General features: G+C 38.4%; 1 protein-coding gene and 1 long non-coding RNA gene across 8 annotated transcripts in view; one reads left to right on the top strand and one right to left on the bottom strand.

The window, feature by feature from the left end:
• Positions 1 to 9,574, bottom strand: part of LOC121524123 — a 34,279-nt gene extending 24,705 nt beyond the window's left edge. Inside the window, exons 1-2 of the long non-coding RNA XR_005993095.1 lie at positions 9,491 to 9,574; positions 5,922 to 6,064 (exon numbers count right to left, since the gene is read on the bottom strand). This is a non-coding gene — a long non-coding RNA (uncharacterized LOC121524123). The remainder of the gene's footprint in view (positions 1 to 5,921; positions 6,065 to 9,490) is intronic.
• The window catches only part of LOC121524122 (involucrin-like), an 85,313-nt gene that overhangs the window by 67,501 nt on the left and 3,670 nt on the right, over positions 1 to 14,142 (top strand). For 3 of the 7 annotated variants that reach the window (XM_041809341.1, XM_041809339.1, XM_041809342.1), the window contains 5 exons: positions 1,440 to 1,545; positions 5,931 to 6,149; positions 6,612 to 6,752; positions 9,504 to 9,659; positions 9,735 to 9,910. In XM_041809341.1, coding sequence (XP_041665275.1) covers positions 1,440 to 1,545; positions 5,931 to 6,149; positions 6,612 to 6,752; positions 9,504 to 9,659; positions 9,735 to 9,910 — 798 coding nt within the window. Of the gene's footprint in view, positions 1 to 1,191; positions 1,546 to 5,930; positions 6,150 to 6,611; positions 6,753 to 9,503; positions 9,660 to 9,734; positions 9,911 to 14,142 lie in introns of those variants that run through there. The other 4 variants (XM_041809340.1, XM_041809345.1, XM_041809343.1 and 1 more) reach the window with 3 other exon arrangements.

Raw genomic sequence — 14,142 nt, 5'->3', positions numbered from 1 at the left:
TGGATTTAAAGTGTAAAATAAGAAAACTGTATATTTTAATAGTTTAGGAGCCCAAGTCCAACAGCCAGTGAGGTTGACAAAGAAAAGATGACTTTTCTGAAGAATGATCAGCATCATAACTTTATAAAAGAAAGTTATAGGTCTGTATGAGTGTCCTTTCAGACTCTGTCCATCAAACTGGATAAGCAAGCCCACAGGAGATGTCATTTACTAATATCACATACCTTGTGTGAGTATTTAAACTGTTACCTGAGTTTTATCCTAACTGTTAACATGTTAGCATATGAAGAACCTGCTACAAGTTCTGCTGTCACAGAGGGATAGTTGGCTTTAAGTTTGTAGAAACACATCATCAGTGTGGCTCTTTTAATCTCCTGTGTCATTTTAGAACAGGAAAAAATATCCCAAATTCCATCCATTTTTTATATTGCTTATCCTGTTGAGGGATAGGCTCCAGCCTATCCTGGCTGTCATGCTGGACAGGTCACCAGTCAGTCAGGGCTATATCCTAAATTGTGTTCTTGAAATTCTTTGAGGCACTATGCAAATCATATTCAGTTGCACTGTTTTCTAATTTACTGCCGTTAGATTCTTGAGACCCGTTTCCATCCAAATGGGAACATGGCACTCATCAGTTAAGTCCCCTATGCTATATTTTAAGCAGAAAAACACACCTTGATTGTTGAGGTACAGTGAGACTTAATTTTCAATATGGCGACCACCGTTGTTCAGTTTCATAACACCTCTTTAGAAATAATAATAAGATCAGGTTAGAAATAGTCTGGAAGAAACAGGAAGGTCAATTGAGAGGCAACAAATTTTAAAGCTGAAACTGTAGCACAAATTTAAGCATTCGTCTATCCGCTTATAAAGAGTTCTTGCACACCTGTTTGCTTGAATAAATGCCTCCCTTGGCGAATCTTTCACTGATAACAAATGCAGCTTTTGAGAGTATACAAGTAATCTCAAATTCTACTTATGAAAAGACTTTTTCTGTTAGTAATCATTGAATTATACTGAGATATCAGCAATGATTTCACTCTACTAATGATGATTATAGGTAATTGTAGGTTGCTGTGCTGAGGATAAACTTTTTCATCCATTTAAACTGCTTTGAATCACCACTTAAGCATCCATTTTTTTGTGGTATACTTAAATCAATGATGTAAGCCATGTAGAAGGTTCTCTCATAATTAACCCTCCTTTCTTATTCCCTTTTTTATAACCTTACTTCTGTTCTTCTGTCTGGCTCAAACCTTCTCTGAATCTTCAATTATCTGCTCTCTTCACCTCAATTTCTTTTATTCCATTTGTCTCTTTTTTTGCATATTTTCTTTCTCTCTCATCTCTGACATTTTTTCTTCTTTTTCCTTTCACTTTAACGCTCCCTCCTCTTGCATTCTCCTGTCCTTCATTCACCGCCGTCCCTCTCTCTTCAGTTGTCCATGGAGGACACTACTTCCATTCTGCCTCGTCTCAAGAGGAAGTCTGCCAACTCCTACGGGATCGGTGCCCTGGCTAAGTCCTCTCTGTCAGGTGTGTCAGGTGTGTGTCTGTGCTGCTAGATGGTAAAACAGCCCCCATGTTGCTTCCACATGCTCCAATGAAGGCTGAGGGTGAAGTTGTTGTTGAGAATTTCTTATTCTTTTTAGGGAAAAGATATTTTTGTTTTCTTTTGGTGCACTATTCAGATTGTTACTTGGAACATATAGTCAGATAAGAAACATTTTAAGTGGTTCAAATATGATTACTTTATTAAGGGCAAATGATTAGATAATTGAGTCATAGCCATTCATTTAATACTGGTTCATTATTTTCAAGTCTGATTGGCTGTTGCAAAGCAACCAACCCACCCACTTTGTAGAATTGACTTAAAAAAGGTTTAATACATAGTTGACCTGCAAAATAAATGAATATAGCTCACCCTTGCTTTTATGTAATCTAATTGTAGGTAATTGTAAATGTCTGGAAGGTTACCCTTTAATTATGGCCTCTCCAAAATTGCCATTCATTAAAATCTTCACAACATCAACTGTTGAACCAGATGCTTAGATTTTTAGTAACTGCTTTGACATGGTCTTATGAGGAACCAGCAGCTAGCAGTATTTCTTTAGTTATTTCCAATGAAGAGGATCTTTCGCATGTTAGAAATTCACTGTAAAAAATTACAACACATCCAGTTCTTAATCTTGGACAGGCATTTGTTCACAGATCTCAGCATACCAGGGTTTGTGGATCTAATGGGCAGGTGCAACTGCATATCATCAGCATAAAATGATATAAAACACCATGTTTATTTCTGATATGACCCAGGAGGAGCATGTGTAAAGAAAATAAAATTGGCCCAAAAGCAAACCCCTGAGGAACACCATACTTCATATCAGAGAACACAGAGATGAAGTTAAACAGGCACACTGAATTTTGGAAGATGTGCAGAAACAGCAGGCTAAAGAAAGGAAACAGACTTTAAAATGAGATGGGTTTATATGTTTAGTTTTACGGTAATCACCTCAAATTTTGGGAAAAAAAACAGGAATTATCTTTTCCACCTTTACCATGAATGGCAGATTTTTTAAATCAAACTGTGCCTCAACAGACAACTTCACTCCAGAGCTGGGGGAAGAGGAGCTTGGAACCAACATGGCCGCCCCTGTGGGTGCCCCTTCCTTTATCACTCCCTACTTTCCCTTCTTCTTCCATTGATATCAACAGCAGATGTCAATGACACATTTCGCAGAGTCATTGATGGAAACCCAATCAGAGCTCTGATTTCAAACAAACTAAAGTAAGTGAGATGACTTACTTTAAAGACTTACTGAAGCATCTCCACAGGCGTGTTGGGAAATGTAGAGCACTCGTAATGTGGCAGTGCTGGCGGCGGTGTGGCCTAATATTTGTGAACTATTGACTCTTTTGTGCAGTTTTGTGTCTTTGAGTGGCCGATGACTCTTTTGTGCTATTCTGTGCTTTGTGCTTCTGGCAGTGGTGCTCTGTGCTTTGTAGTGTTTAAGTGTAGCACCTCAGTGTTTGTGTAAAATGCGTGTTTTTGTTGTGTCTGGTGCACTTTAAATCAATCTGTGGTATAATTTTACAGTGTAAAGCATATTTTGAGCCTTTTTGAAAAGCCAAGACCCCAACACCCTCCCTCATCTCTCATCCCCATTCTTTCCGTTCCTATTTCCATCCCCAATTAGACTCTGCAGGGAGTGTTTGATTTTCAAATGAGATTGGCTCTCTTTGTCTGAGGGGAAAAACTGTTTCTATTTATAACTCAGCCTGCAACTTGCCCTATGGACCGGGGGAGCAATTTCCAAAGCTCTGTCTCTGTTTATTCATGCCTGTTTGAATTTAATTTAATTTTTTATCGATCAGCCTCTCTGTGAGCATTTGACTCAGTGTATTTGTCCCTAGTTTGAATCCTGTATTTGCATCTTAATTGGGCCGAGATTTGCCGGTGGACCCTTCTTAGTGTTCTGTTTACACCCAAGGATTACTTCTCCCCGTCTCTTTAACACGTTTTTAATTACGTAAAGTCTAATGAATCTCATTTATTCTGTTTACCAGGAGAGCAGTAATGGCTTTTATCATTACTATGGTTTTGTAGTGATTCAGCCGTCATTCTTGGCTCTTTATGTTCAACGTAGGAAACTTAGGAGACGACAATACAATACTGTTAGCTTTTGTCCCCTGACATTTGACCTTTATACCTTACCAAGGATTCATGATTATGGAGAAAAATCACTTTATTTAGTCTTTTCTAAAATCACAGTCATACCATTATATTAACATTTCCAAAGGAAGTTGATAAGTGACTCTCAAAAAGTCAAAAATGTTTTTCATGCCTTTGTTTGATTATCGAGTGATCCCTCTAGAGATTAAGTCTTAAGAGAAGGATCAAATAGAAGATCAGAATTACTTAACCTACTCAAAGATAACATTGCTAAGTAAAAATACATTCAAGAGTCACAAATCCACTCACTGCTGTAAGAGCTCACCTCTACATGACATCTTTTTGACTGATGCTCTTCATGTTCACTGATTAGCCTCATTATTATCAAGTAAAATAGCAGCCAATGAGCGGTATGAATAGATGGTGAGAGTTGACTCATTGTAATCATTAAAATGTGAATAGTCTTTGCAAAGGGGCAAATTAAAAAAGGCTTAGATAAAGATACTTTATATGTGTCCTCCAGTAATAACCAGGACATCCTGAGTAAAAACTGACAATAGCAGTGGTTTAAAGGTCAGATGTAGAGGATTACACAGACCGATACAAAGGCTATAAAAATTAGATGCCAAAATGTATATTTTCAGAACTTTTTCTAGCTTTAGTGAAACATATTACATGCACAAATCTTTTGAAAAACAACCAAAATATTTTAGGAAACATTAACTAATTTAAAAAAAATTAATAAATAAATAAACATATCCGTAGAGTAATTGATTCATTTAAGCACCTTTTGCTTTCATTCCAGCAGTCAGTCTTTTTGGGTATGAGTCTCGTAACAAAATGTTTAATGACTTGTCAATATTTGGCAACTCGTCTGGGCAATAGCGCCAAATAATGCAGTAATTTCCCGTGCACAGCCGTCTTCAGGTCACCCCACAGATTTTCAGCAGGATTCAAGTCTGGGCTCTGGCTCGGCCAGTCCAAACTTTTATCTTCCTTTGGTGAAGCCATTCTTTCTTAGATTTGGATGTATACTTTGGGCCATTGTCATATTATAAGGTGAAAATGGTCTCATCATCTTCAGCTTTCTGGCAGATAATTGAAGGTTTTGTGGCAAAACTGACTGGTATTTTGAACTGAAACCCCAGTGCCAGATGAAGAAAAACAGCCCAACAGCATAGTGCTTCCCCCATCATGCGTTGCAGTGGGTATAGTGTTCTTTTTCTCTTATTCTTTGTATGTTCATCATAAGATGGAAGCATTCTCTTATGAAGAATAACATCTAAGTGTGGCTAAATTTTGCAGAAACCTACATTAAGTGGACGTGGGAATATGTGTTTTGGTCTGACAAGACAGAAACAACACCACACATCATCTAAAGAACACCAAACCCGCGGGGAAGCACGCTGGTGGCAGCACATGCTATGGAGCCGTTTTTCTTTGTAAAGAATTGGTGTTAAAATCAAGGCAGAGGGATTTATGAACAATTTCTAATACCGGTCAAACGTAGCTAAACATTTTCAGGTATCTTTAATGAAGTATTAGTTAAAGGTTGTACATATTAATGCAACCATTTTCTTTTTATTTTTTATTTATTTTTTTCTACAATATTTTGGCTGTTTTCAATAGATTTGGGCATGTCATATAATAAAATTAAAGGTGGAAAATCATATATTTTGGCTTTTTTTTTTCTCACAGAAATGTGAAATTAAACCAGGGGTGAGCAGACTTTCTATAGCCACTGTATATGATAGTTATAACAAGGTTGTCTAGAGAAGAAACAGAAAATTAGAGTATGGATAATATTCTTGCCCCAAAAGAAAGATTTATCACAGTAAGCCTACTTGGACAGAAATTTTTAGAAGTAATATTCATCATGAATACAACTCTAAACTTCCATTTATGTTGAAAACCTGTCAAGATCCCCTCTTGAATCTTATATAACATTAAAGCGTTTTAGCTTCAAGGTTGTTACCGTGTTTTGTACTGAGTCACAGAACTCCCTGAACACATCCAGACCTTTACATTTAAAAGCTGAAGGGCATTAGACCTCATAGTTTCATGTATCACACAGTTTCTCTTCATCCACTCATCTCATTACTATTCAACCCTCTCCCCCCTGAGCCTCAGCTGGAGGAGTCCTCAACCGCTGAGGTCAGAAGTAGTGCTGACATTGTTTGTGTGTGCGTGTTGTGTGTGTGGATGTGTTTGTGGATGTGCTGCTGGTCTGCCTGTCCGGCTCGCCCCGTACCTGTTGTAGGTGTGACTCGCTCCATGAAGGACAAAGTGACCAAGCCCACCGCCATGGCACAGGGCCGTGTCGCCCACATGATCGAGTGGCAGAGCTGGGGCAAACCATCTGCGGGGCCGATGGGGGGCGCGGGACATTCCAACCTGCAGAGGGAAAAAGAGAGGAGGATGGAGAATGACGCTTACAGCGACCTCAGTGATGGCGAGAAGGAGGCTCGCTTCGCTGCAGGTGAGGGTACATCTCAGAGCTGATTCTACAGGAGATTAACAGCATAAACAACAAATACAAATGAAGAAAATCTGGATCTCTGTGAAACTAACTGTGAAGAAGATGAGCACTCACAAATGAACAAATATTTATCTGTATGGGAAATGTTCTTTTGTTTGTTTATCTGGCTCATCTTACAAAGTTGGACGTTGAAGGTACTTTTTTCGCTAAGGATGCTGAGTGCTGAAAATGCTGGGCTACACTGATTTTGAACTAAAATTGAGTGCAGCCAGTGCAAAAAATGCAGCTGTGGGCTCTGGCCCATGTTACCTTGCATTAAACAAAAAAATTCTAAGAGATTTAAAGGACTTGAATGTCGATGTGTTATTTCCAAATATTGAATGTGTCGATGCTGGATTTGGTTGCCACCATCAGCATCTCTGCATCCAGTTAACACGGATACTACTCTTACTCCATCTTTAGGCATCATGCAGCAGTTTGCTATATCTGAAGCAACTCTGTTTGGCTGGAACTCGATGGATGGGGAGAGTATGGGAGCCGGCTCCAACCAGGGCAGCGTCGCTCACCTCAGTGAGGTCAACCAGGAGAGCATCACTAGCAGAGGTACTGCAGTTTGATCTTGTCCACAGAGGGTTGTTGAGTATGAATGCAAAATTTGGCTCTGAGGATCTGTAATAATAAACTGCTACATTAACGTTCACATTGAATCAATTTAATTTTCACATATAGAGTTGACATGGATGGATGTTTAACACTTTGAATCCTGTCCAGAGGAAAAGTAAAAAAAGTCTCATCCCTTCTCACGCTGAGCTGTATGTCTTTGGACCACACATTTAACGATGTTTTCTATGGAAGGTAAATGCACAGTTTGGGAAAATGGGAGCCTGTGCAGAGACTAAAAACTACCCTGTCAGTTATCCTGCCGACCAGCTGCGAAGGACTTTTGGAGGGTAGACAAACAGCTGCACATTTCTGCCTTTCACTGCTACTGGTTACTTATGAACAACAAAATAACAAATCTTAATGACTTTTTTAAGTATTGGAACACATTCTGATAAAGAAAACAAGCTACATTTTACTTAAATATTTAGAAAGAGTGGTATTAGAATAGAAGTTGCATGTAAAGAGCTGTGAAACAGGATTTTCCTTTACTCTTGGTTGAATTAAAAGTAGTTTAAGGAAACAAACTCTTACCCTAATTTGTGTTTCTTTTGCTTCAGGTGATAAGATGTCAGTTTAGTTTTGCTGCACATAGGATGACACAACAGAGAAAAAGGAAGGAAAAGAGAGCAGTTTCCTCAGGCTGGATCAGGAAAGCCCATCTGACCTCACAGGAACATCCATATATGGTCATAATAAAAAAAAACAAAAAACAAGCAAGTCTAAGCTAAGCTTCTGATTTGTTTTTAGCTGATAGGAATGAAAACCAGTTTGAAAGATAGACATGGAAGCTGTTTTAAATGTCACTACAGAGTGAGACTGTTTCTATTTTAGTTGGTGCTGGTGTTTAGCAAAGCAGAGCCGTTCAACCCTGAGGGAGGCTGTAGGTTAGCACAAGGACTTAGCCTCACTCTCATTAACAACACCATATGGGCCCTGCTCTGTGTTTTATCTAGCGTACAATACCAACACACACATACTGAACACGTGCACACACAAACAAAGAAACAAACTGATGGGTGTTAATAAAAAAAAAAACTACTAAACGTCAGCATTAGGACTGAGGGGATGTTTTTCCTCCATATTCTGTCTGTTTTCTCTCCATCATTGGTTATAACATTACAGATACAGACTGATGGGCTCATTATGATAGTTATTGCAGTTTCTAGATTTACAGCGTGGTCTTGTATATTAGTGGGTGAATTCATCAGAGCTTCTGTCTCATACCAGTGATTATCGAATAAACAACAAGCAATACTTTTCATTTTTGCATCAAACATGCTCATTACTGCCACTGTTTCACTCTTTTACTCTTTATTTTGCAGCTTAGAAAACAGGCTAGAGGAGTACTTACAATACTCTCTCTGTATGTATACAGTATCTGACTGTTATCAGCTTTTGTTTAGCTTGCATTTTTACTTCCTTGAAGCTGTTTGGTTTAAGAAGGAACCAAAAAAAAAAAAAAAAAATTGGCCATCTTATCTGAAACTGTACACAATTGTGTCACTAGTGTATTAAAAATTAAGAAAAATGTTCAAAATCAGAGATATAAAAAAGAATAAACTACAAATGAGTACTTCAGACACTTTCTGAAAATAAGTGTAAATGCTTCTACATGTCTTGAATTTGCAACAATTGTATGTCATGTCAAACATCATTAGTATGCATGATTTTAGGGTCTTTGATACAATGCTTGACAGAGACAGCGACCATCTTTTCACACAGAGATCAAGGCTGATCAGCTGAAGCAAAAATCATAATCACTATAACTGACTTATACTGATATCACAATACTTAAACATGATATTAAAGCATTTGCATTAAGGCATACATTTGAAATGACTAAAAAAAAATCCTAATGTCTTGATGGGCAACCAGTTTAACAAATTCTGAAAGACATTCTGCATTGTTCCAGATCTCCACAATTTTCAGAGTGGTTCCAGAGTCAAGGGTTATATTTAAGAGACATGGATGGGTGTAAAACACTTTTTTCAGTGGTTCCATACAGTAGAAGTTGTTTTACCTTTTTGTACACCAAATCCTTTTGTCATCTTAATTTCTCTCAACAACTCAGCATGCAGCACAGTAATTGTTTGATGTCAATTATCTTGTTTTCATCATCATGGGAGGCTAAAATCACAGCAGAAATTGAAACTGCATTAATTAATACACACTAACACTTACATTAATTAAATAAATTAAATCCTGCTATTACAAACCATAAACCTATGGTTTATTTGTTTGAAAAATGATGAGTTTAAATTAAGCAGACTGGGATGTGAGGAGTGAATGTCATGCAAGTTTTGACTCTTTGACTTTTAAGGGACTGGATATATCTGTTTGCCCTATGTAATTCATCTAATTTTCAGTGCCCATTAACATTAGATTTATAATAATTTTTACAATAATAATGATAATATGGCATACATTGCATATTTGCATGGATTAACTACATATTCAGCACCATTATGCAAATCAATTTAATGCAGTTTGTCAATATACATTTAATTGATTCGACTCAATGCTGTCTCTGCTGGCTTCTTTTGGTGTCAATGTGAGGTTCAAAAAGTTGTTTAGGTGAATCCATAACTGTGTCCTCCATGGTGCTCACAGATCTCCCAGAGAAGCCTTACTTTTTAACTACTAGTACAAAAATAACACTTCCACCTATCTTCTCTTACTTGTACTGTACAGACCAGGTGCTCCACCACTCCTCTGCAGATGTCTGGCCTCACACCTACGTCTCACAGGGCCTGTACTGCCTGTCGTCCTCGGACGCATGGGACCCAATCACCAGCCAGCCCTCGGGCATGGCCTCTCCTGGTGGGGGCTCCTACATAATGGCTGCTGGTGAGGATAGAGATTCTGTCTTATTAAGCTGTGTAAAGACCTGACAGCCTCTAAAATACTCTATGGTTGTTCCAGGTGGCAGCAGTGGAGCAGGGGGTACACCTGGTGAGGGGTATGAGGGGACAGTAGGCAGTTACCTTCAACAGCACCAGGCTCATCTCGCCCTGCAGCAGCACAGCCAACTGCAACAGCTCCAACAGCTCCACCACTACCAGCAGCAACAGCTCCTGCAGTACCAACAACAGCAGCAGGTCAGGAGACTCAGACAATCCATTTTCACTGCGTTCATTATAGAGTGTGCATGCACAGGTCAACTGCATCTAGAGATTATAAACTACTGTTGGATAATATTTACTTTTTTAAGTCTTTCAGTCATGATTGGGTCAGGAGGGAATGTGCCAAATGGCACAGTCTAAAACATGGCTGATAGGAAAAGACAGAAACAGGAAGAAACCAGACTACAATCTGCTTAGATGAGAGAGATTTGGAGTCAACATAGATCTATACTGTTTATCAAAGACATAGTTGACGTTGGGCGTTGATGTGTGGCCATAAATAGTTTCCTGACATTTATTTGAAACTGATTTCAAAAATACAAAGCAGAGCCTGAGGGCACACAGACCAGTGCCATCAGTGATGGACATGAAAGTGAATTAAAAACAAAGTTTAGCAAATACAAAGTTCTGGATCATTTTGTATCATATGTATTTCACTGATCTTTTTGCTTCTTCTTACATTAGCTTTTCTGTAAAACAACAAGACCAGAATACACAGTACTTTATGTCTGTACGCTGGCTCAATTTTGAAACTTGTTAAATGCTTGTTTTCCGTAATTTTTTCAAAATGTGACAAATATACACAACACAGTTCTCAACTTTCATTTATGTTTGTAGAATAAACTGTTACATGGTCAAATTCTTTCACTTCAAAAAAACATAAGGGCTGTCAAATGATTAAAATATTGAATCGTGACTCATCTCACAGTGCATGAACTCTGACAGCCCTGGAAAAAATACATGGAAGTAACTTCAGATATGACCACAAATAAAGCTTGTTAATTTCAAAAAGATAGTTTACTCAATCTGTAATTAGAATTAGTGGGCCTTTTTTGTGTCTTTTTCTATAAAAATAGTCATGTCAATCGGACATTGCAGGATTAAATGTAGACCTAGTAAAACATAATTTATTGTCCTTAGAGTCCTTTTCACCTTAGATATTATTTCACTGTATGGTTTATCTGTTCATCTTTTTCCGGTAAAGTAATACTGAAGAGGAGGGAGAATGGAGTGGGGCAGAGATTTTATTCATCACTACTTGAATGCTTGTAGGCTCTGTGATATGATGCATACAGAACGTGATAGCCCCTGTTAAGGCGTAGCTTTGTGTTTAGGCTTTATTAACATAATGTTAGGGCTCCAAACATTGCAATAAACCAGCTCAGGATCTACTCAACCCGCTGTGAACATCATCAAGATGTGATTATTAAAAAATTGTGACTTTCAGCTGAAATAACGTGTTCACTGCTTCAATCAATCAATGAATCAATCTGTGTTTGTACAGTGACAATTTATAACCACAGTTATCTCAAGACACTTGTCTACACTGTACCCTCTGTTGTGGCCTATTATAATAATAAAGGCCAGCATTGCTGATGATTCACTAGCAGTATTCAGCCATGTTACAGTGGTGAAAAAAACCATCCCTGTAATGAGCAGTAATGTCAAGCAGAACCAGACTCATGTTGACAGCCCTCTGTCGAAGCCACACTGGAGCTGGAAAGGGCTAGAAGGAAGGGTAGGGGTGGCAGAAATCAGGAAGAGGAGAAGGCCAGGAGAAACAACAAAACAATGAATGAAAGGCAAATTTATGACAGTCCGTGCCATAAATGTAACTCCCATTTTTAGGATATGGCTACAACATTCCTGCTACCTATTGGTTACTGTTAACAGTAGGTTATTTCTGCCACTCAGCGACTGCAGTGACCCACACTGACTGTGACTCCACATGCACACCTTTATACAAGTGCATTCCTCTTGAATGAGTTATTGAATTATTTGCACCAATACTAACATGAAAAGCAACACAGATACAGTATTTAGGCACTTCCTAAGGATCAGAGTTGTTAAAATAAGTAAAATAAAGCTTTGATGTTTCCAGTTTCGTATAAAAGGCCTCATATCTTGTAAACTTGTCAGAAATGCAGGCTAGAAATAACTGCTGTAAAGAAGCAGCAGACTTCAAGCTTTTAGGCAGCTATGAGTGAATAATGATGAACTATGACATCTAAAAGACTTTCACAGCCTTCTTGGCCACCCATGCATTAGTACATCTCCAAGCTCATTAAAAAACGGAGGGTTGTGAAATAATAACGGGAAAAGGTCGTGGACTGTGTCTCAGAAAAGGTGTACTGATCCGAAGCCACAATGGAAATGAGCCTGTTAGCTTTACCGTGTGTATTCTGTGGTTCCCCATGTGAAGGAGACTATTGAATATATTAAATTACATTTATAATGACACTTTTCAATCAGTCAGTCAATTTTCTGAGCGTCAGTCTAGGCTGAAGAGCCTGAGACATTTCCCTAATGTTCTCTGTGGCCCCATAATTGAAAGGGATGTTCAAAGTAGAAGCAGACCATTATGAGAGACAGGAAGGACGTGAAAAAACGGATAAGAGGGCAAAGATCGCCAAGAGCTGGAAATGGAAAAACTGCTTTGTCAGATTTTTCAGACCAGGCAGTGATGCAGCAACTTTGCTGAACTGTTCTCCAGTTCTGAACAACTGAAGTGTCCATTAGTTGGAGCTTTAGTTGGTGAATATAAAACAGTTAACTCATCACATCAGAGAAATGAACAACAAAACCTCCTACAGGGGGCAGCGTAACTTGACAAAGGAGCACAAAAGTTATCCTTATTAAGCAAACAAAATGCTATTACTCACTTTGTTCAACAGCGCAGTATGAAAACATGCCAAGGAACAATGCAACAAGTACTCTACAGTGAAGATAACTGAATTACACAACGTGACGACTGAAAAAATAAGCTTTCATAGCTTTCAGTAATGTGACCAGTGCAGAGCGCAAAAAATGCTATCAACTTGTATTAATTGTTGTGCGGAGCTGCGGCAATGGGAATTTAAAATCACTGTCTAGATATAAATTTAGATTGTGTATTTTTGTCATGTTAGACCCTTATACAGCTCAGAATCACTAATTAAATCACTAAAATCAGATACGTTGGACTGAGCCAGAACTTAGCTTTAGTGATGTTTTTGTACAGGTACAGGTAGTGGAGAATACTTCTCCTTACACCAGCCAGGATGAAAATCTACAAAAGTAGTTTGAAGCATTCACGATGTGTACTGGTGAATAATTCTGCTGTTTTAGAAACAAATAATACAAAATGTATTACCATCAAAGCATCGGAGAGTGCTACTTAGCTAACATTAGCTAGTTCCCATTACTGAACAATTGTATCAGCTAACAGCTGTCAGTCAGTGTTCTGGTGTTGTGATGCTGAAGACAGTCATATTCCCCTCAGTTAAACACAACATTTGATGTCAGGATGAGGAGAAGTCTGTTTGGCGCTACTGTGTTGTGAGCAGTGGTGTTTCTAACAGCATTAATCCAATACATTCTCCTCTCTGGGTTGTTTTTTTTCTCTGATGGGATTCTGTAGAAGTATAATCTGGGCTTGCCTCCTCATCGGTTGGTGCATCCAGCTGTCAAATTCTCTGTTGTGTACCTCCGTAGGAAGCCGCTCTTGCTTGTCAGGAGGCGGTTCTATGGGTGTGACTTCATATGAAAGCTGACTAAACAGAGCAAACAGTCTGATGAATAAAAGGTTATAAGTACCAGAATACTGACTCTGATTAATAATGCAACTAATGCAACTGATTTAGATTACTGAGAAAATACATTTTCCCTCCAAACAACTTTTTTAATTCGAGTTTTACCAAAACAAGATTTTCCTTTTCTTTATGTTGCATGATATTTATTTTAAACACCATTACTTTGGTGCACATAGTTGCCTCATTTAAAAAAAAAAAAACAGACTAGCTTTAAACAGTAAGTGATATTTTTTTGTAACGGGACTTATTACAAAGATGGAAGATCTTACCACAGATGCTTTGATTGGAGGACTGACCGACAGTAGTAGCAGCAAAGTTGACAGAGCTTTTCTCAAGCCAACAAATGTGATGCACTTCAGTTTAAAATGATTTGCATTGCTGATGTGCTTTAAACGCATTGGTTTGCAATTCAATAAGGCTGTATAATGATACTACTCTGCCCACACTGCACTGCACTCAGCCATAGACACCAGAGTATTCACCCCAGGGGATCAGTGACTAGAAGCATTAGTTCTAGTCTACCGATCAAATATTTTTTATGACAATCCACTGATAAGGATCGGCTGCCAATTAATCAGGGTGTCCTTATGTAATTATTATATACATTGGCAAATCCTCATTGACTCTCTGTCTTTT

This window comes from Cheilinus undulatus, linkage group 16 (assembly GCF_018320785.1).
Source record: "Cheilinus undulatus linkage group 16, ASM1832078v1, whole genome shotgun sequence".
NCBI lineage: Eukaryota > Metazoa > Chordata > Actinopteri > Labriformes > Labridae > Cheilinus > Cheilinus undulatus.
The sequence above is the reverse complement of the archived record's forward strand: the minus strand, read 5'-3'. Positions and strand labels throughout refer to the sequence as shown.